We start from the raw sequence: 24,168 nt of genomic DNA on the forward strand, positions 1-24,168 counted from the left end.
CCTTCAAATTTACACGCCATGTTGACATTCGGAGCTCTCTGAATTGTTCGTAGAAAATGCAGAATTCGAATTATCGCCTGTGTTTTTTTTAGTTTATTTAATTTTATTTTTTTGCTATATTGCCAATACATGGAACGAATTCTATCGTTAAACCAGGTCTGTAGGACAAAATCATTTTAACGATAGAACGTTCTATCTATTATAAATGCAGTCCATAGATGTACATTGATAACAATTACTGTATATTATTTCCACCCTCATTATGTGATGATAAAAAAAAACAATGCGTAATTGGACCTCCTACATTGGAGTAGTATCATCTCATGATAGCTCTCCATATTTTCTAATATCCGTAACAATCTTGAGGCTAAACTGAACTGTTTATTTACCAACTGAATTATCTTATATTTTATTTCTTAAGAGGGTCTATTAAACGCGCAAGAAAACTGATTGTTTTCATGTTCAACTGCGTTACGTCCGAAAACCAGATGACAATGAAAACTGTCGTATTAAAACAAAGGGGAAAAGCTCTCGAGGACATTTCAGGACAACCTCCTCCTTCACACACTAATTCAGTCCCTATTTAAACGACATTATCAGTAGAGGACATTAAGATTTTTGTCAGATTTCACCAGACTATCCACGACTTATTTTGTTTTATGATCAATGAAAAGGTGAGGATACCAAACTGCCATCAATCTTTTTAAATTCCTTAAAAATACGAAAAGTGATTATTTAAAATATACCCGACCTCTGGAAACCAATGAGGGATCTGCTCCTACTAATTTAGGCAAAACAAAATAAAATTTATAAACGTAAGAAATACATCAGTAGATACATGTACATTTATTTTTATTCATTAATTATAGTGAAAACAAACCCAAACGATATTATTTATCATATACATGTATTTAAAATTGCAGCAAAACACTTAACAGGCATTAAAACACACTCCTTCCATTAGCAATATCCTGATGAAGACAAGTATACTCATTGAATAACCCAATGAAAAAATTTGCTTCATAACCTTATACATGGTAATAATCCTTTTTGTTTAAGTAATAAAAAGAACTCTACCTTACCGATAAGTTGACTATCAGAGAAAGTCATGTTAATTAAAGATGGAAATCATTATCCAATACAACGCTTCTATTCATAGTGGTTTTGAAATTCATATACATCAAACTGCCTGCCGTCTAAAGTATGGTTTATACCACTTAAAAAAGCACTTAAACTAACTGCCATTCGAATAAAACCAAGTGCCTCAAGATGTATAGAGGATAAACGTCTTCCGTGTTGGTTTATTGAGAGCTCCTTGATCTGTCTTACCTACTCATAATAATGTTATAAAGCGCCTATCAATATGGGTGACTTACTCGAACAGAAATGTTTATACTAAAGATGTTTACATTTAAAGTAAATTCTTCACCAGAATGTCTGTATGTTTGTTTGTCTTGACTGTACTAGGGCTCTTTGGCTTTTATTATGGCTTTTATGACCTTTTTGAAAAATTTGAAAAATACTTTTCCTGTTACCACCTACTGCAACAAGGGACTTTATAATATACGGTTTTATCAGTTTCTTGATAGGAGAATCTTTATCTTATAATTTCAACGTCTTTTGCAACCCAACCCCGACCACAACTATAGAAGATATAATTAAACAAAAGAGAATATCGACTCTGAATGTGCAGTAAAACTTAATTTCATCTTTTCTTATCAAGTGGTTTAGAGAAGGTTTCAAACGAATTTACTGTATTTCAAGTGTTTCGTAATGATTTTAAATTGGTTCCTCCTGTATGCATCATTTTTTCTTTTCTTTTTTTTTTTTGTCTCAAGGATGAAATTTGAGGATAAAAACAGTTATCACCCTCACAATCCGGTTAAACATTAGAAAATGAGGAGAGCAGAGCAGTCGCAATTTAAAGTGTTAGGCATAAAAAATCTCCGAAAATAAAATAAAAGGCATATTTTATCCTACAAATTTAAAAAAAGGTTATAGTGTGTACTTTCAATCAATACTTTTTTATGTTGTTACGGTTTTATTGGCGTTACTTTAATACACAGATTAATAAAAATATTAAATTCCTTGGTAACAATCTCTGTTGAAAGCAAGAAAAAAATCATTTACCTCAATTTCCGGCAATTTGTTACAAAATGTAAACGAACAAGAACAGTGTCCCCCTTAATCTTACACAGGGAAGTAACAACTTATAAAGGACAGGTCTAGAGCTGATGATAAGGGGAGAGCTAAACCTCCCGTGTTTACTTGTAAATATATTTATAACTTTCTTATCTTTGTGTCGAAACTAAGTTTTAAATCTGTCAAGAGATTTATTTGTGCTTGAAGGAATTTTGATAGATATGTATTTACATAACTTTAATAAAAGCCATTGGTTTGGAAAAAAAAAAATCAGGTGTATATATTTTAATGTAAGACCATCGCAAGATTTCTGGGGTGCAGAAAGGGTATATTATAGTTTACTCTTCCACAGACAGATATTTTTTTTTATTTGAAAATAAAAATTGGTGTTGTGATGTATTCTTGAAGTCATTTCTTCATAATGAACAAAAAGAAGCATTACTTTAGATTTTTATTTCAAGTGCTAGTTACAATTATGGCTATTTTATCAATGTATTTAAGACTAGAATTTCTACATTCTGAAATTAGAAATATAGCATAAAGTTATAATTTAAATCCTCTGTCAAACGCATCTTGCTAGAAAAGGAGGGAAAATAGTATTTCTATATACATTTTATAATTTGAAATAAAGATTTTTTTAAAATAAGTTTTACATTTTTTTATTCTTGTATCCGTTATATTCAGGCTAGGAAAATTATATGAATCTCATTTTTATTTCTAGATTGCCTAAGTTATTTCTTGATACTTAATCATTATAAAAAAATAATGAAGTTTCAATTGGAAGTAAACAACTAAAAGAATGAATACCACAAACAAAACTTTTATATATGCAGGATTGACATATTTTTGCCTTTTTCAAATACACGATTTTGTTCCCTTTTCAGTATACAACTATACAAGTTTTCGGGCAAATTGCTTGGCATTAATATTAAATCTTACGTAATTTTTTACATTTACTTTGGCAAAATATAATATAAGTCATGTATTTAAACACTAATCTTTTAAATTTGTTGCTGATTTCTAAAAAAAAAAACCATAGTGCAATATTTACCATACAGTGTAGGTAAAGATTGATTTAAATATTTTTTTAACAGGACCTGGCTTCTCTGATAATAAGGCTGCTAATGGCGAGGTTGTCTAGGTGTATTTTTGATATCAGACATGCCAAAAATACATGAATGAAATATGAAGATAGCTAACAGTATTCAATCTCGAAAGTCCAATGAAACGATACAAATTTGAAGCAGAGCAAACACGGACCTCAAATTTAGCGGTGGGATCAGGTGCCATGGAGGAGTGAGCATCCCCTGCCGACCGGTCACACCCGCCGTGTGCTCCTTGTCATGATCGGGAAACATAATCCGGAAAAATCCGTAGACAGTTCAGTGTATAAATAATGGCCTAACAATCAGTATGAAAAATGTCAGTCAGCATATGACTCAATGATAGGTTGTATGTGCTGACAAGGTCATTGTATCGACCGAAATACTTGCGAAAAGATACGAATTAAAATTGTTCAGTTAATTGAATCGTGTCATATAACTGTAAATCATTTTCTTCTTTGGGGTTTGGCGGTTAGCCTGACTAAAGACAATAATAATATCAATAATCTGAAAAGGTAAGTAAAGAATTAATTTTGTCAAACTTATTGTCAATGTTCTTTCAAGATATGCGATCGGAATTTACGCTCCCGACGGCCTTTAGAAAATAGACAAAGTTTGCTCAATAGAAGGTTACATACAATATTTAATAAACTCTCTATAGTGACAACTTGAACACGTACGAATTAATACAAATATTCTTTCCTACAAAAATGTAAAACACGTTCTTAGTATGTATTTTCTCATTTCAAATATAAAAAGAATGATTTTTAATAAATTTTATAGTATAACTTCAAAAACATTTATAGATAAAATATAAATACCTTGTTCAAAATTGAGTGACAAATACCAAACATTAAACCTTAAGTTTAATTTCCGGCTACTTGTAAAAAGTCAAATGTGAGGGCACGGATCAGCGACTGCATAATATTTCATAAGGAAGTAGCATCTGATAGGAGGGTAGAGCAGGCCATGTTAAAAGGAAGCTATATCCTACTCTTTTAATAAATATTTATGTCTGAGGTGTTGCAATAAATATATATTATGTCAAATGAAGATTCTGAGTTTGTTGTTTTATTATGCCAACATTTAAATGAAAATTTTAATATGAGAAAACAACATAGTACAATATAGGCATATTACAGTCATTATACATATACTATTTGTATACATTTAAGCATCCTAAAAGTTGACAGCTAACTCTCTGTTCAATATACAATTGTTTGTTTTGTTCTGTTTATTGTTATTTATGACTATGATTTCGGACATTGTTCATCTTTACGCTCCACTGTGGGCCCAAATTGGTTGAATAAATATTCTATTCTATTCTATATTGACATTTGTAACGCTGAAGACGAAGGGGTTAAGTCAATATTGTCATCCTTGTCGACATATATATAAATAACGCGTTTTTATTTGTTCATAACCAGGGTATTATATCATGATATATATTAAAATTATCTTCAGGTATCCGTTTCATATTTCAAAGTTTTACTGACTATAGATGATAATCGCCAACTAATTACAAATACTGTATGACAGAAGCGATGGCTTCAGCTTTCCCATCGTCAAATTTCCTTATCTATGTTGTAAAAAAGTGTTATATTTCAACATCACCTACACATAGTGTTTATATCTCCCAACTGATTATATAGGCAAGAGCATGCTTTGAATTCGATCAATGTGTAAAGCGAGTCTGTTGCTGACAAATGAACAGATGTTACATGGATTTCAGTAAACCCGTTACAAGTCAGCTTATCGCAAATTCAACGGTCGTTATTATGACTTTGTTTGTAAATGCAACCTATAATCGGGTCTTGTTTTGTCTGAAAATGTTTCAAACCATCTTGTTACGCCATTGCTTTGTAGTGACAGTACTGGACACGAGTACTCCGTTAAACTGATAGGGCTCATGGCGAATGTGATCGGTCCACAGGGGATTCTTACTACTCCTAAGCTGATCTCTTCTCTGGTGTTTCAAGGGTCCGGTTTTTTTTCCCTTTTCAGGATTAATTTTGTTTACTGGATTGATGAAATTTATCACTATTCCTAATTTCACCTTTTACTCATTAAAAACAGTAAGAATGGGGTCACGGAGTATGGTCAAAATCGAGTAATTCACTTTATATCTATAGTCATGTCTCTTTTAAAAAAGCTAGGTTCACTCATAGGCATTCCCAAGCTAATTTATATACATATACCGGATATATATCCGCATGGGGGCACTTTCTGACCAGTAGCGAGAATTTTTCGCTCATGCAAGTCGGGCTTTTCTCAAACATTGGAAGCCCTCATTTATTGAAACAAAATAAAATCAGACTGATTCTTGCAGATTGTCCGTCGCAATCTCGCGTTTTCTAACTTTTCTCCGCAAATCAGGTCTCCCTGGCCGAACTTGAGGCTTTACGGGAGCTTAGACAATTCGATCATCATTTACCTTCAAAGCCAGAGAATGGCATTTCACAGAAATCTAACTTTGTTTTCCAATACAGGAACAATTATACCGCAGAAGATATACGAAAGTTCGTGGACTTCTATCTTATATTTCTTGATTTAAGGGTATATATATTGTATCCAAAGAATCTGGGGGGATAAGACGAGCCATGTGCCCATGCCCATTTTTCGGCTATGCAAGAACATTTATTGGAAAAAATCTCTCAATTGTTCGAATTTACTTAAGCATTTTAATGTTTACCGTAGTTTTCAAAATGATATTTATATTCTAAACAAGCTAAACAGTTGACTTTCATTTACTGTCACAAATGTCTAACATGGGTAAGGACTTCTATTAATTAATCTGCATATTGAGTGTTTACACTTATTGTGGAGATATTATGAAAATGTTAACATCGTATATAATGATAATGGTGATCTAGAAGCGCTTTTATTTAAAATAAATAAAACGGGAATAAAAGTATTCAAATATCTATTATAATTTTTATCCGGCATTTTAAACAATTTACTGTAAATAAGTTCATTACTACATGTATATATTTTATTTCCAGTGAAAAATATGTTATTCCTATAGACATTTTTATAAAGTAAAACAAAATTAAAACCCAAAAAAAAAATATATATATCAGAGCATGACTCGAACACTTTCCTCAATAAACGTCCCATTAAAGAGCTCATCGCTAACCACTAGACCACAGAGTCACACTAACATTTCCATTTAAATAGCATACAGTTCTCTATATTTAGCAAGCGTTTTTGGACTTTTTTTAAGACTTAATTTTTTAAGACCACGGTGAAAATTTAAGTAAGTTAACTTAATTTTTTATGTAGAGTGGGTCTTCATACCAAATTTTTGCAAGTGTAAAAAGCAACATCTTTCCATTGCCTTTCATTAATCGTTCTCAAAAAAATGGTACGATGACCCACTCTATTTAAAAAATGTAGTTATATCATCCAATTTATGTCAGTTTCTGTGAAAATTGAGCGTGATGCCATTTTGTTGTGTTAATCAGAATCATTTTCGCTGTTACAGTATTCAGGTTTTGTCAAATTTATATCCAAATGGTAATAAGCATTACATTAATTCAACAAAAAGTGAAATTTTTGTAAAATGAATTTATTGATTTTTTATCGATCGTTATGTAGGCATATGGCTCGGCTTATCCCCCCAGTTTCTTTGGTACAAATATTTTAAAAATAAATTCAATTGAATTGTATTAAATTTTTTTTAAATATCTTGATTTATTTCAAACTTATATGGAGTTAAAATCTGCCAAAATTGGTTCAAAATTTAGTAATTTACAAACAATACACTAATTATTGCCTGTAGTCACCCCCTCTGTAAAATGTCTCAAAACCAACAACAACAAAAAAATAGACGATCAAATTAGGAATTGCTGCATCGTTCCATATTCCAAATTAGGAATTAATAGTTTGTTTCATGGAAAAGAAATCAATTTCAGACGATAGGTAGTCCTCAATGAAAAAGGCAGAAAAGGTAACGTCGTAGAACGTCAGGGGGCAGCAGTTTACGATACAATTTTCTGTTGTACTCTGGAAAACGTCAGAATAAAAATCTAAAAAATGGAATATCTCAAAAGTGAGTCATGCATGTGTGTGTGTAAATGGCCCAGGCGGTATTTGAATGATATGGAGTTTGTATAAGACGATCCGCGGGGATGATCTGTGAGGGAACGGATTATATGTAAAAAATCTAACTAAAAACGTTCAGTTAATAGTAATGTCTTGGAAAGAAAAAGCCGCTTCACGGTTGCTGATCCTGTGAAAGCATAGTTAAGAGGTAAAAAAAGAAAACATTGACAAACAAAATTATGCTGTTGGAACAATTGTTTACAAAGAATTTCAATTGAAAGAGACACGTTTTTAATGAGCAGATATTAGACCAGACTGTGTGAAAGGTAAAGGGAGAATATTTTGAGAACCTCCTGACGCTATATTTTTGACGTTATAATGTTAAGTTTGCTCCGGGGTTATCAAAAATGTTCATTTTAAAATGAAGAAAATTGAATTCTATTAAATCGAATGGAATGAAACTTCACACATTAACAAAATTAATATTTTTTACATTTAATAATGTGCTTATTTGAAATTTCTTGAAATTTCTTGAAAGCAGTATAACGAAGATTGACATTGTCCGCGAACTTTTCAAGCAACCCTCGTATACGTTCAAAGGTATTGATAATGATGTCTAAAAGCTAGTCAACCTGGAAAGAAATTCTTGTAGATGAAGCAGAGCTTACAAAAACGCATTTATCAGGGCACTACACTGAAATGTAAATAAATTCTTGTAAAGTTATATTGATAGTAAGTGTCTGAAGAATCTGTGTTAAAATGAACACACAAACTACAAGTACAAAAAGTACATGACTACCAATGAGGATGAGTATAATATGCTGAGTTAGTCTTAAGAGTGTATAAAATTTATTACAAGATAGTTACTACTTGCTACCTAATGAGAGAAAAACACTTAAGCCGTAGACCATAAAGAATATATAAAAAAAGGCAATGTATATGATATCATGTTTAAATACGTTCATTTTTATTAGTTTTACCAGGCACACCACACAGAACTACATACATACAGTTTCTACACTAATTGTACTCCTTTATCAGCCGACATGTTCTTGTATACGCATATGAATGTGAAAAAAAAAACAAAACACTTGCTATGGCCCTCAACACGACATTTAGTAATATCGACTTTGATTATCTATCAACAATAGTTACTTCCATTCATATGTTGATTATATATATCCCAGTGAACTTGAAATAATAGACACCACAGAGTCTACCACATCAGTTTCATTTTTGGATATTTTACTGATTATAGACGATAAAGGCAAACTATAAAAAATTAATTGTATGACAAACGAGATGACTTGATTTTTTCCATCGTAAACTTTCTATATTCATGTTAAAATATCCCACTATTACCTGCAAATGTAGTGTACATCTCCAAACTTATTCCATACTCACGAGCATGTTCCGCGCACGATCAATTTTTAAGCCGAGGCAGGCTACTGACAGACAAGTTGATGTTACAGGGATTTCAACGACTTTGTTTAAGTAAGCATTTCGTAAATTGTATGGTCTTTATAATGACCTTGTTTACAAATATAACCTGTCATTGGTTTATGTGTTGGCTTACGTGTTTCATATCAATTGTTAGGCCTTTGTTTTTTTAATACCGAATTTGAACATGGAATGTTCCGTCAACCTGATCTATATATAGAGCTCACGGAGATGTGACTTGGCAACAGGAAATGCTTACTCCTCCTAGACACTTGATCCATCTTCTGGAATTTCCAGGGGTCCATGTTTTATTCCCTCTTCACATATTTGTATATAGATTTTTAAGATCGATCACTGCTCGGTATCTTTACCGTTTTTCTCATAATTATGGCAAATACTGATTATTGCTTTGTTCTCATAATTAAAAAAAAATAGTTTTGTTCTAATAATCGAAATTAGTGATTGATATTTTTCAATTTTAAGAGAAATATTTAAAATCTCTTTTCTTCATTCACTAATATTTTATATGGTTACATAAAACAAATGAGCTTTTATTTGCTGAACTAATGTAAGCTTTATAATATAGTGTTTGCTTTCAAATCGTTATGTCCCGTAGTGATTTAATATGAGGAAAGTAGAATTACAAAATGATTTTTATGCGAGGACTAATAGGTTTTTGCATAAAAAGTGAATGGACCCCTGTCTTAAACCATGTCATATATACGACATGTTATGAAATTCAATCAAACTTGAACATGAGGCGGAGATAAGGGAGATAATTTTTTCCTTAAAAATAATTCAGAAAAAGAAAAATGCCATGGTGAAAATTATTTTAACGAAGCCTCTAAGCTACCTAAACTCGATTTACGACTTTCGTCATATCCTACATTAAATTTGTGAGTTTTCCAATGTTCAAAATGCACTTTCTGTCACTCGTATGCAATATATCTTTCGATCACGAGGACTGTGGCGACTGCCTCTTTTCCTTTTCTGGAGATATAACACTGGTTTTCTAGTTTAACATTTAATAAACAGCTTATAAATTATGCAATATAAAAACATGATACAACAATGAAAGAATGCCATATTGGAAAATTTTGTACATACATCGAATAATTTTTTTTTATCAAGTCAACAAGTCAACAATTAGAAGTAGTAGATTACTCCAGGATAGACGGGTCTATCCTGGAGTATAGGGGCCGTTATAGACGGTAAAAAAATGGAAAAAATCCAAAAAATGTAAAATGCGCTGGACCGGTCTATCCAGGCGTATAGGGGCCGTTATAGACGGTAAAAAAAAAGTCAAAATAAGAAAGTTTATACAGGATACCGTATCAAGAGTCCTAAAATGCGCTGGACGGGTCAACTAAGTGCACTTTTTCTCGCCCTTTTTAAAAAAAAAAAAAATACAAAAATCCAAAAAAATTCAACAAAACCTTTTATTATTCATCCAATACAATACAATCCAATCCAATCCAATACAATACAATACAATATGAAAAGAAAAAAAAACAAGATCAGAGAACAGTCCTATTACAACACGAAAATCACAAATTTTTTATCACTGTACAAAAAGGTTTTTTTAGTTAGTCACTAATACCTAGGACGTACACAGTCTTGGCATCGATTCAAGTATGTCCATTATGACGTCATTATCACACAAAACAAGAAAAAAAAAAACATCAGAGAAACAGTCCTAACAGGAATATCACAAGGTTCACAAAAAAACATGAATTTTACTGTTTCACATCCATTATTCACAACAAAACTGTCAATTATTTTTCTGGAGTTTCAATTTTAGTTTCTCCTTTACATTGGTATTCTCAAGTTTCCTTTTGTTAGTGCCTTTGGTAGGAATTTGATTTTCCTGATGTTTTTTCTTCTCTTGAGTTTTCTCTAAATCTTGTACTTCTTTCACTAATTGTTGATCATCTTCTGGGCATTCATTAACCTAATGTCCTATTCTTCCACATTTGTAACACAAATCCTGTTTTTTTCTGGGACAGTCTGGAGCCCAATGTCCCAACTCTTTACAAATGTAACATGGATCTGTTTCTTTTGTCTTTTTTCCTGTGCTGCTGCTACTGCTGCTACTCTGTTTTTTCTGATAAAATCCACCATTCATTTTCTCCTGGATGTTAGTCACTTTAACTTCTAATCGGGATAATTTGCCCCTTATCAAACAAAATTCACTGGTGTTGTACTCTTTTAAATCCGTCAGCATTTTAATAATTCCATCCAGAGTGGTGGTTAAGATGCTCATATCTTCTTTGGTCATGGGTTCTGGCATATTATAAAGTCCTAAATCCAATCCGATGGGATCTTGTGTATCAGGTGCCGTGGGTAAGGCATATCCTAATCCACTACTCTGAGGTGGAATATAATTCTGACCTGTAAAATTATTAAGATTCATCATTGCTTCTGCCATGTCTATTCTTTCTCCAGGTGTCAAGACTAATGCTATAATTGACTGAACTCTGAGTTTATATACCTTATGAAAAACTATTTTTAGCTTTGTTACTATAATTATAATAGCACGAGATCCCATTCTTAAAACACCTGCACAGGTGAAATTTTGGCACCCATTCAACTTTGAAAAACTATTTTTACCTTTTTGTTACTATAATTATATATATTAAGCACGAGATCTGATTCTTAAAACACCTGCAGAGAGGGGTCATGTACCTAATCTTGGCACCAATTCAAGAGTCTTAAAACACACCTGTGTAGTATAGTACCGTGTGCAAAAGAAAACTTATCTTAAGTCCTATTTTTACCTTGATTGGTTTTATTTCTATAAATAGAAAACCAAAAAGTATAAATAAGGTCATAAAAACATTTCTTTTTTTAAAAATCATTGATATCATGTTGAGACACTATCACACTTTAGTGTTGGAAAGTTATGATACTTTAATGCAATGTCTAGAACAACAGGAACAACCATTACCCCCCGAAGCGGAACAAGTGTTTCAGAAAGCAGACAACATCATAGAAACCACTCAGGACTTGTGGTTACAATGCCTGGCTTTATCCCATCGTACGACAGTGGGGAAATTAGCGATTATTCATTTCCTATGTCAACGAATGAAAAAGACCTTACCCGAAAAAATGTACGGGATGAACATGATGCAATATTTACAAAAACCCTACAGTTTTCTATGTCATCCCCAAGGGAGCAAAGTGATTCTACTTTGGAAAGAAATAAAAACGATGGAGAAAATCTGTATTCAATACGGAATGAAATCTCTGGAAATATCAGACCTACTAAAAAATGTGTGACGTTTAATACAGACTTGAATGAAATTCATGATTTACCCCCCGAAGATCGGAAAAGTGAATGGATGACTGTAGTAGCGGATCGATTAAGATTTCAGAGGAGAATTCAACACTTGGAACAATTGTTAAAACTAAAAAAATAAAAAAAGATTGAAAAAAAGACACTAAGCTTTTTTGGTTATTATTTCTATACAAATAGGACGCCATCTTGTGTCCTTTTTTAGACGCTGAGATGTTTTAGTCTTTTTATAAAAATCTAGACTTTCCCATTGGAAATAAAGTAGATACAAATGATTTTTATATGTTTCCGATTGTATTCATGTCAAAATTTTCATCATCAAAGATCAGGATTGAAAAGAATCGTATAGGCTCTACACAAGTCTATACAGTGATTTTCTGAAAATGGCTGACCTTTGACCTCCCTTGTGTTTATGTTTAGACCGACGCTAAGTTTATTTCTACACTTGTAAGGATTCTTTTGATTTAAAAACCCTCTCAACACTTTTCCTTAGGTTCGATCTTATGATAGACATTAAGTTTTCTTGGTGTCACACTTTTAAAAGTTTAAAACTCCTTATTTTATGTATTCAGGTCACTCAAGGTTAGGCCTTCGCTTCGGCATGAATGAGCCTGTTCTAAACAACGGAGGAATGTCATGTATGAATAATACTGTGAAATCATCCTCAAAACTTACCTTCATTCTTTCACTAGGTTTGAAACTATATATCATTCCATAATATGTTATTTAATCCAACAGAGATATTCACAAACACAGAATAACACAATTTTGAATTCTCCATGACTTTTTGAGCTCTGTTTCATCCGGGCTTTTGGGTGCTTTCTTTTCGGGTCGCGCTGTGTGTATAAATACCAACGCTCGTCAGCTGTTAACTGTCATTCGTTACTAGCTGATTTCACAGCGACCCTTACGATGGCTGACGACAATTTTCATGAAGAATTATACCTCATCCCCGGAATTGAGTTTGTATGTTGCTATGCTGTACGGAGGATCACAGACGGTCAAGAATTGTTGCGTTGTCCAATGATGCGGGTGCAGATAAGTGAAAATACCCATGCCAGAAGAATATCAGCGACACCTTATGATAGACTTCACTCGAGGAGGAGGAGGAGAAGATCACGCTCACCACCAGCAAGGCCACCCTCACCACCAGCAAGGCCACCCTCACCACCGCCACCAGCACCAAGGCCTATTTACCACCCCAGGCCCCAGGAAGAGGGAAGAAATTTTTCTCTCCCTGATTCTCCAGAATCACCACCTCCATCTCCTGGGATACCATCAACGGTGGATAAGGTTTACAATCGCCAGAGCCAGCACAGCCAGCAGACCCAGACTAGGTTTCAGGGCTGTATCCCCAGCTGGGGTTTACAAGTCCCTGTATCTACCATTTTTTGCAGCCTGTGTTTGTGCGAACAAGAACAGAACAATTATATCTGTGACCAATGTCGGCAAAGACCAGCCTGCTATCTATGTTCGGCAAGGATCATAGATCGAAGACTCCCTTGCCCATTATGCCGCTACAACCCATTCCCTTGGCAAGGATTTGGCCTACAGCCGGAGTAAGGGAGTAAACCCTTAAAGAAAAAAATCAACAACGGCCCTTTTAAGGGCCACTTCAATGATTCGAATAGATACCTTTTTGATACACAGTTGGTTATAATAGAAACGTCTCATAAAAAACACCCAGAGGTCACTGTTGTTTTAAAAATTAAAATTAAATTTTTTTTATTAACATTAATTTAAAAAAAAAAATAAGAAATACATTTTTTAAATTTTTTTTTATTTTACACATCATTTTATTAACACACAAAGATTATTTTTTAAATTTTTTTATAATTTACACTGGAATATTTTTTTAAATGTCACTTTTTATATATTTAAGCTGAACAAAAATAACATTTCTCTTTTTCTTTTCTACGAAATTTCTCCAGGCACAATTTTGCTGTTTCCCATTTCTCCAGTAATTCTTTGTTTCTCTCCTCAGGTTTCAGAATTCCATATTCTTGATAGTTACCACCTTGCCTGTAAAACATTCTTTCTAATTCTGGTGTACTGTGAGACATATCAAATCTTGCTGTAAGATTAAGTTTAAGCACATCCAGTCCTCCTACAGGTTCTTTCATTTGAATGAAACCCCTGATTTGATGCACTTTTCCTGTCCAGGGATGAATTTCCTTTTTTAGAATCAAGTACTGAATTTCATCTTCAAGGTTCAGAAAAATGTCTATATCTTCTATTTCTTCGTTCACTTGATTTAAAACAAATGTCCAGTTAATGGCTACTCTGTAACTTCTGTATGGGTCCTTTGGGTCATGAATCTTCTCATTTGCTGGCAAGTAAACATTACAGGGTTCTTCCTCCTCCATAGTGTTTAGTTCTATTCTTCTTTTGGGAGGACTGGAATCATTTACCTCCATAGGCATGATCATTCTTTTTTCTAATAATGGTATTTTCTCTTCCTCCATATCTTTTGACTTTTTACTCAAGTCATCCTCATCAAACTGATTTTAATACACTTTAACCCTTTGTATTTATACCTTTTTTTTGTAAGTTTATTTTTAACTCTCTGTTACTATTTTTATATATATATAGGAGCATCAGTTCAGATTCTTAAAAAAAACACCTAGGCAGCATTTTTTTCTTTTTTTTTATTTTAAGAACAACAAACAAAACAACAATAACAATAACAATTTTTTTTACAATACATTTTGATAGAAACATTGACAAGTTTGTCCATGACCTGTTGGTCTTTTATGATAAGTGTCTTTAAACCATTGAGCTACATAATGATCTCTTTGTAAAGCTGTATGATGGTCAAAGGGAAATAACCATTCATTTGCTTTGATTTTCTTGATATGTCTTTGATGTAAATAATACACACAATATTGTCCGCACACATCAGTATTCCAATCTTGATATCGATACGGATTATAAATCCATTGATGACCATGACGCTGGATAAAGTCTTGAATTTTTTTTTGTAAGGGAGGAAATCCATAAGAATCAAAATATTCTACCACTGGACTGCTTACATATAAACACACCCAATGTTCTCCAGGTTGATCTTGAGGATCTGTATTGACTACAATGGCTTTTTCTCCAAATTTTAATTGATCTAGTAATAAATCTAAAGGATACACTCCACCAAACGAACTCTTTAATTCTCTAGATAACACTTCTCTCAACTGTCCTGTATCCATTAATAATCAATGCTCACTTCTCTCTGTTTGTTGATTTCTAAGAGGTTATCAAATTCTGCATACACCACACAATTTAAAGTGGTGGCCGTGTTGTTCGTAAATTGGACTTCTACTCTTAAATTTCCTGTTTCTATGAGATGGAATTTATCCGATTGGGCTTCTTGATCTTTAGTGAAATCCCAGCCCCATAAAGTGTATCCGTTTTTATACTCTTCTAAGGTGATGTCCGGAGCCCAATCTTCTCCTAATTTTCCCAAAGCTTGATATAAACTCAGATAAGATCTCAGATATAAATCTTCATTAAAATTAGGTTCGAAACAACGAGTCATCATGGTCTCTCCATTGATACTAACATCTAATTTTTTAATCCCAAAATTTTGAAAATTAAAGGGATTTTTAGTTTTATCTCCATTAAAAGCTGCATTCTCCACAAACCCTAAAATGAGCCTTTTTGGCATCTGGCCTTGAAACAGATGATCGGTAATCTTAGATTGAGTTCCTGTAGGTATGGTAAAACTTTTGACTTCGACTCTTCTTAATGGATATTTGGGTCTGTGAGTATTCAAAGTTTGATTGATGTGATTCATTAAAGTAGGGGAAGGTTTCACTTTTCTCACCCACAAGACCATACTTAATATTTTGACTTTTCCCGTATTGGCTTGAGCCGTCATCATGTAGAAATCAGGTCTAGCTCGATTAAATCTCAAACGGACGTCAACTCCATTCGGTAGAAATCGATCTTGTTGAAACAAATCCAGATGTAAACGATCCAACAAAGTAATTTTCTTACTACCATCTATAGCTTCATGACGTTTTCTGTATCCTTCGTTTTTAGAATTGGCTGGGTACGCTGGGATGATGGGTTTGTTAATGGTACAAGCATCAGCAGCTACAGCAAAGGTCTGATTAGCAGCCACTCCCAGAGCTGCTAGCCCTCTTTCGTCCATATGTCCTGCTGTATCTTTTTCCCATAGACTACAAGCTTTCATTTGTGTGGCTAAAGTTCTGGGTTTGTAAGACAGTAATTTCTCCGGATAAGCTTTGTAAGGATAAGTATCGGTCCCTGGAGTGATTATTTTTCCATTGATATTAACATCAATTTCCGTAAACAAGGAATGTAAGATATTATTCACTGGGGCTGTTTTAGCAGGATCTCCACCCAGATCACTTCCATCATTTTGGACAAATTGACATACCATTTGAAGATAAGTTTGAGATAAATCTAGATATTGATCTCCTTGTCCTTTAATTTCAAATTCGATCGGAGCTGTCTCTGAATCTAAAGTACTAGAAATAGGGTAATATTCTTCCCATTTGGATTCTTCTAAAGCAATATTAGTGGGAGGGACTTGGAACAATTGTAAATTGTCCATCCCACAAGCACAGGAATCGGGTTGTAACATGATGTCTGTCTACTAAGATTGATTTTTCACAAATGAAACTCTTCTCCCTCACACTCCTCTATTTATAGTCTCTCAGTCAAAGACATCTAAAGACCGTGTTTTCTTCTTCTTAGGAATATTGTCTCCTTGATTTTTTCTTTTTCTCTTAGGACCTCCTCTAGCCAACAGAACTCGTTCTGTCTGTTTTCTTTTTCTTTTCTTACTATCTCCTAGATTCATTCTTTGTTTCACCATTCCCGACGTATTTTTCAGGGCTTGTATTCCGTGAGTTTTGATAGCATCTTTTAAAGATCTCTTATTTTCTAACACATCTAACCCCGTTCTAGCAGCAGCGGTCAAGGCATGTTTAGCTCCCGTTTTCAGTAAATCCGTAAAAAATCCTTCCCCTCTTTGATAGTTTTTGGGGGGTGGATAATAATAAGCTGGTGGGGGTGGGGGTGGTTGCTGTTGACCCCCTCCTAATATTCCACCTAATAGATTACTGACTACTGGAGCTGCTAATTTTAACACCGGAGCTAAAAGACCAAGCCCAAGTCCTTTTTGTCGTAATAAACCTTTATGATAAGTCCAACCATGTCCTCTCTGTCTTAATATTCCTGGATGATACTGCATGGTGATAACTGTTCTTAAAAACTGACTTTTCTGCACTCTGAGGACTTCCTTTTATACCCCTTTTTTAGGGCTGAATACAATATAGACAGCATACCAGACAAATCATGACTCCCAATAGGATGTAACAAAAAAGTTGTACACTCATCTCAGTACACTTTTCTAAAATGAAGTTTGACTAGAGTTTTTCCACTTAAAAAGGGCATGGGTTTTCCTAAAGGTGTCATGATGTGTATCTCAATGGTATCAAAATGTTTTTTACTCAAAGGGAGATATTCCGCACGAATGGGTTCCCATTTACATTGATTGTCTTTGTGTTCAAATTGACAAGGGACCACTCTTAATAATTTCAAGGCATTCGATCCTACGGTCTGGGGTTGAATCAGATCACAATACACATACATGGATTTTAAATTTCGATATAAATCTACAGTGTCTGGAGCCAGATAACTGATGTTAATCCATTTGGTCGTGTCTTCTGTCCAATTTTCCGGGACTAATTTAGAATCATGAAATCCTAATTTATAAGCCAGACTTAAGGGAAGACGTACAAAGATGGGAATTTGACGTAAATGAGTGACATAATTCATTCGATTGAAATCCTTCCGATAATTAAATTTCATCTCAATTTTTGAGGGTTTTTCTTCTTCCTCTTTCAGGTCTTGTATTACTGTCTTTAAAGTTTGTTTTAAATGTCCATACACATCATCATCGTCATCACTTCCTTGATCTGTGGGTTTTTTTTTCTCGGTCCATTTGTGATACTTTTTCCAGATTTTTTTCATGGTCTGTACTAAACCTTCATTGATTTCTGCCAGGATAGCTGTAGGGTTGGGATAAGGTCCCGGTCTAAATCGAAGTCGATACAAATTCAATTTCTCTTTAGGATCATAAGTACCGATTAACCAATAAGCTTTACTCCAATCTACTAAAAGCTGGGTTTGTTGAAAAGTGATGGGAGTACTTTTCAATATTTGAAACCGTCCCCACTGGTACTTATCAGGGTCCTCGAGATCCAGTTTCTCAGATGGTGAAACGCCTTTAAAAAAAGGTGGAACTTTTTCCACTATACACACTTCGATATAAGATTCATCCTGACTTATATTTTCTATACTACAAGGATAAATCATTTCGGTTAATGCTACTTCCCATTGACCATCCGTTAAATCCACAGATTGTGGTAATAAAGTTTTAAATTGAGCGGTCGTATTCCCCGGAAAAGATTGCATGGAGCTATCACTGGGTAATGTCATGTAAAAACCACTATTCTCAGCCATGTTCAGTAAGAGACTGAGAGATATTTACTTCTGACCTTTCTATTTATAATAATAATAATTTATACACATTTCATTTTATGATTTATTTCCTTCATATCTACATAAGGGACAAAGTCTGTAGCAAGTCTTGACAAAGTTCTCAACACATTCCCCACAGCAAGAATACTGTCTACATTGTTGACACTTCCATCTCCCCTCCGTATTTTCCTCCCAACAGGTCAGGCTTTTCTTTAAAGCTCTCTTTCTCGTTACTTTGACCCATAGGGGCACCATATTCTCTACCCCGTACTTCCATGTGAAATATTTCACACACCAGTTACATCCACAGGTCTCCATAGAAGGGGGATCATCCACAAACCAGTGAGGAAAAGGCATTTCACAATGCTCACAAATACGATAAGTTCTGTGATGCCATCCAGGATAATCATACACCGTAAATGTTAGCCATTGGATCATTTTCCTATCACAGTAATGACAGTAATACTTTTCTACGTCAATCAAATAAATCAGTCTCCACGAAAAAATCATGATTGAGCGCAGTGTACTCAAAACTAAGCTTTATATACCTTTTTCTGTGTTTTATTTTTAGAATTTTGTTACTATATTTATTTTTTAGCACGAGATCTTATTCTGAAAACACCTGGCCACATGAGTGTGCTGTGTGCAAAAACTTCTCGTTTGCTGAGTCATTAATACACAGGTAATACACAAATCTTCGCAGCGATTCAAGTATGTCCATTGTGACGTCATTAATCACACTAAAGAAAAAAATGTGATACAGATCAAAAATAAGACTTGTAATTTTTTTTGTGTGTTTTTTATTCATAATAACAACAATCATATCAAAACAATCATATTAATAAACATTCAAAACTTTTGTACACTTCTTTTGTTTCATCTATGGGAAAACATCTTCTCATGTACAAATATTCTGTTTCACAAGCACAGTCCATGATATTGTATCCTTTTAAGAGCACTTTCAGATAATCTTGGATACACTCTTTGGCTCTTTCCATCCATTTTCCTTGAATCCAAGTCCTTTCTGGTCCCTTTTGTTTGTGAAACAAGACATATTTCACTTTCCATTTGAATTCCTGATACTTAGGTTCCTTTCGACCCCCTAATATTCCCATCGTATGTGTTATTACCCATGGATGGTCTGGAAACTTCATTCTCTTATACAGGGTGGCATCTTTTTGTTTTCCTGGATTCTTATCTTTGAAATCTTGAATACATTCTTGTTTGTTTTTCATCCATTCTCCTTTCTTAGTAGAACCTTTCATTTTCCAACGATACTCTGAGCTTAAATACTCCATTGTATTTTTTTGTGTGTGTGTGCTCTGTCTCTCTCTCTGTGTCAGTGAAATCAGAAATGATCAATTTTTTGGACTTGTTCCATTTTATATACTCTATTGTGTCTCTATTTTTAGACTCTCTGGATTTGTGTCTATTTTTATATACTCTATTGTGTCTCTATTTTTAGACTCCCTGGATTTGTGGTCTTCTTAGGGGTATGATGCATTAGGGTAGGACTAGGCATAATATAACCTACGAAGAACTAACACAGACCATCCAATATTCTCGATTAGTATCATGTAAAGCTAACATGACCACACTGGTAATAAGAGATACACAGATGAATAATTGTGCAAAATAAACAATTTCTTCTCGAGGCACTTTCTCTCCACAAAATTTCCAATGAGGCGTTATTGAATGAGATCCGTTTGGGGAATCCATGAATCGAAACTAGGAGGATATCCTTTCCACCGCACTTTGACTTCTTGAATGATTTTTTTCCCTACACGTCGCTTTTTATACCCCAAGATTTCTTCTACTTCGTACACATCATCTTTTTTATTAATCTTTTGTAATTCTTTCTCGTAAAAAGTGCCTTCTAATTCCTCACCATGATCATCTTGGATTTTATACACATAAGGATATCTTCCAGGCACTCTTTTAGAAATGGTAAACAATCCTGTAGTCCAATTGGGTAAATATCCTTTTTCAAAAGTGCGTTTAGCTTTACTAATGCGGACCCGAACTCCTTGTTTAAATTGAGGTTTTTTAGGGAATGTTTGAGATTTTTCCCCATATAAAGTTTTCCAGACTTTCAATACATTAGAAGCATTCACTTGAGCTGGTGCTCTTTTAATACTTCGATGATAAGAATGATTGTAAGCATATACTAGATCCGGTAAGACGTCTACATATCGTCTGGTTTTATGACGAGTGAAATAACGCCACATGCGTGCTTTGAGGGTTCTCTGAAATCGTTCCACGATACTGGCTTTAGTGTCCGTATTACGAGTGGTAAAAAAATGAATGGATTTAAAAGTGTATAAGAATTCTTTATTGGTAAATTCTTTGCCTTGATCGGATTGAATGCGGATGGGACGTCGTCCGTCTTGCTGAAAAATCTCTTCTAATCCTCGAATTATTTCTTTTCCTGTTTTAAAGGCACTACCCAAGCATATTTAGATAAGACGTCAATGGCACACAGTAAAAAAGTATATCCATCATTATTTCTTTAAACTGGACACATCTGCTAAATCTAATTGCCATTGTTCATCTATATCGGTCACTCTAGTTTGTTGTCTGCGGAATTTTCTTTGAATGGGTTTATGTAAAGTATAAGTATCTTGTTCTTTTAACCAGTCTCGAATCTTTTTCAGGGAAATTCCTAAAGGTTTGACCTGACGATACAAAGCTTGTATTCCTCCGTACCCTCTTTTAGGATCATAATAAATCTCTTTTAAAATGTCTTCCACTTGTTTCTTTTTCATTTCTTAGGTAAAGGAAGCCAATTTTCTTCAATTTTTGCTAATTTCTTTTCTTCTTCTTCGAGTTTGGTTTTTAATTTCTGTCGAGCTAAAGGACTATATCTGGATCCTACCCTTGTCCCTACAGGGGTTGAAATGGGTTTTTTAATGACGGTTCCTGGATCTTCTATAGGACTACTTACTGGAGTGTCCAAAAAGGAAGAAAATCCACTATCGTCTCTTTTGTCACTTTTAGGAGTACTGATTTTTCCAGGTTTCTGCATGGCTTTTATAAGGTTTCCATTACTCAGGTATTCCAAAGGAGTACGGGTCTCTTTTAAAGCTTGAGCAAATTGTTCTAATCCTGTAGGAACCGGATGATTTTTCACAGTATGAGATTTCATACTATCAGCCATTAAATCCACAATGTTAGAATTGGCAACTTTTTGACCTCGATAACTAATTTCACCTTCTTTATTCCAAGTTAACACTTTAGGGTTTTTCTTTAAATGATTTAATAATAATCCAGCTTTTCTTTTCATGTTTTTATTGACGGTTTCAAGAATTTCATCTTCAATCTCAGCTGGGGCTGCTGGTGATCCTGCTGCTGCTTCTGCAGGGGATGGGGGTACTGGTGCTACTGCTGGGGGTGCTCCTGCTGGTGCTGCTGCTGCTGGAGCTCCTGCTGCTGCTGCTGGTTGAGCTGATGGTTGAGCTAATCGAGTTTTTGTAGGTTGTTGTCTAGCTTTTTCTAAATAATTTCTATAGCGATAAAGTTCTTGACTATATAAAGCGACTTTTTCTTCTGGGGTTAAATCTTCACGTCTTGTAATGTCCTCTAATTCCTGACCTAAACTGAGAGTAGTTTGAAATTCAGGAGGTTTCGGTAATTTTCCTTTAAGTTCATTCAATAAGACTTCAGGAACTAATACCATTTTACGACTCATTTTCCCCCTAGGAGAGATGCTGCTCCTATTAGTAAAGGACCGAGTAAAAGAGGGAAGAGGCCTCCTTTTTGCTGGACTAACAAAGCTCGTCTTTTCTGAATAGATTGAGGTTGAATTAGTCTCCTTAAGATGTGTTTCTTTCCAGCTAGTTTTCGTTTTTGAACCGAACTGAGAGGTAACACTCCTTTTAATAGGTTGTACACAATCTCACAAATCTTCAGAATACAATCTCCAGAACAATGTTTTAAAATACTTGTCTTTAAGGGTGAAGAATAATGAGGATTAAATAACACTCTTAAAAGAGGCCCATGAGATTTTAATCTTGTAGAACAACAAGTCTTCTTCTTCTTAGCCATTCTTTTCAAATAATGAAGAGGTGTCCCTCAGTGTGTCCTCCTTTTATACTCTTTTAAGGAGGAGGAGCATACATGCCATGTTTGTCTTTCTCATGTTTATCTCTATTTTTTTCGGTGACATAGATTTTGGAACAATATCGGCATTTATATCTCATTCCTTTTGGAAGTTTAGGTGTAGAAGCAGATAAAGGTTGAAAGCGGGCTATTTTAGGAGTCTGTATGGGTACTTTAATTCCAGGAGAAGGAATTCCTACATTAACTTGAGGAAATAAATCCGGGGCTCTTTGACTGCCTATGGGTGCCATAGCACGATCCATTCTCATTTCAGCTTGTTTCTTTAATAACTCTCAAATAGTTTTTTGTCTTTGTTCTTTATAATACTGATTAATTTCATTTCTCAGACTTTTAGGCATAGCTTTACGTTGAGCTGGAGTTTTAGGTGGACCTGGAGTTTTTGGATTTTTTCTTTTCTTCTTCTTCTTCTTCTATTGAGAAGGTTTCTTCTTATTGTTTGACCCCCCCACCTAGTCGAACCATCCAATTTGGTAAAACTCTCTTTTTTGTCTTTTTGTTCTGGACTCTTACCACCACACTTTTCAAACGACGAGCACGTCGTTTTTTAGGGGTATTCCATTTAAATAAATGACGAATGATGACTCCTCCTAAAAATCCTGCTCCGCCACGTTTTAAAATAGCTTTTTTTCTGTCTTCCTGGGTAGCTGATTTATCAGCGATGATACTTAAATCTTGACGATGATGATCAATAAATCTCTGAGTCTGTTTATTAATGGGTAATACTCCTTTCATTAAATTTCGAGCTCCCATAGCAAACCAATTCAATAAGGCTTTACGCCCTAATTCAATTAAATGAGCTCGCTTAGCAGGATCTTTTTCCCGCTGTAAACGTCTTAAAGTTTTCACTAATTTACTCTTGGCTGATGGTGCCATGATGAGAGTTGAATGATAAATGACAAGGGTGAGGATGATACATTTTTATTTATACTCTTGAGGCATGTGTATAGTTAACCATTCAAACAATCGACTTCTCAATCTGTATTCGTTTGGGGTGTGTGGACTCAAATCCACCAAGAGATACCCATGAGGAACATTGGTAGCTTCTTGATAAGCGGACATCAAATGAGGTAGAGCTAACTGACGACTCAAGACACTGATTTGAGATTTGTCTCGGGGATTTTTAAACAAGACTAAATAATGAGCATTCAAACTAATGGTGCGATGTGATGCTGCCCTATCAAATAAATTCTGAGTGATGTAAATCACACTGGTATTCCGATGATGAGCTTTACGGGTAAACCAATCCAAGATCGATTCAATGGCTTTTCCTCCCATCATGTCGTCAAAAATGAGTAAGTGTGGAATATTTAAATTAGCCACTAATTTCTCATCGTCTTCGGGAATATTTCGAATGAAAAACACCCGATCTCTTAGAGAAGTGTAAGCAGGTTGCCATTCCCGATAACACCACACAATTTTTTGTGGCATGGGGGTAATCCAATGTAAATTTTCTACTAATTTCTTGACAAATTCAGTTTTGCCAGATTTAGAAGGTCCTGCTACCACCATGGTAAATTC

The 24,168-nt window shown here is 34.3% G+C and overlaps 2 protein-coding genes across 2 annotated transcripts; both read right to left on the reverse strand.

The window, feature by feature from the left end:
- Nucleotides 1-15,223: 15,223 nt before the first annotated feature.
- LOC133198289 (uncharacterized protein F54H12.2-like) lies at nucleotides 15,224-17,239 on the reverse strand. Its single transcript, XM_061334404.1, has 2 exons — nucleotides 16,831-17,239; nucleotides 15,224-16,572 (listed from the first exon to the last, which is right to left on the reverse strand). The coding sequence occupies exons 1-2, from the start codon at nucleotides 17,237-17,239 to the stop codon at nucleotides 15,224-15,226; spliced, it is 1,758 nt and encodes a 585-aa protein (XP_061190388.1).
- A 2,980-nt stretch (nucleotides 17,240-20,219) lies between these two features.
- LOC133198290 (uncharacterized) lies at nucleotides 20,220-20,759 on the reverse strand. Its single transcript, XM_061334405.1, has one exon. It carries the CDS (start codon nucleotides 20,757-20,759, stop codon nucleotides 20,220-20,222), a length of 540 nt encoding a protein of 179 aa, XP_061190389.1.
- Nucleotides 20,760-24,168: the final 3,409 nt, after the last annotated feature.

Source organism: Saccostrea echinata, unplaced genomic scaffold (assembly GCF_033153115.1).
Source record: "Saccostrea echinata isolate AGI-Se365-2 ecotype Australia unplaced genomic scaffold, CSIRO_AGI_Sech_v1 ptg000033l, whole genome shotgun sequence".
NCBI classification, from domain to species: Eukaryota; Metazoa; Mollusca; class Bivalvia; order Ostreida; family Ostreidae; genus Saccostrea; species Saccostrea echinata.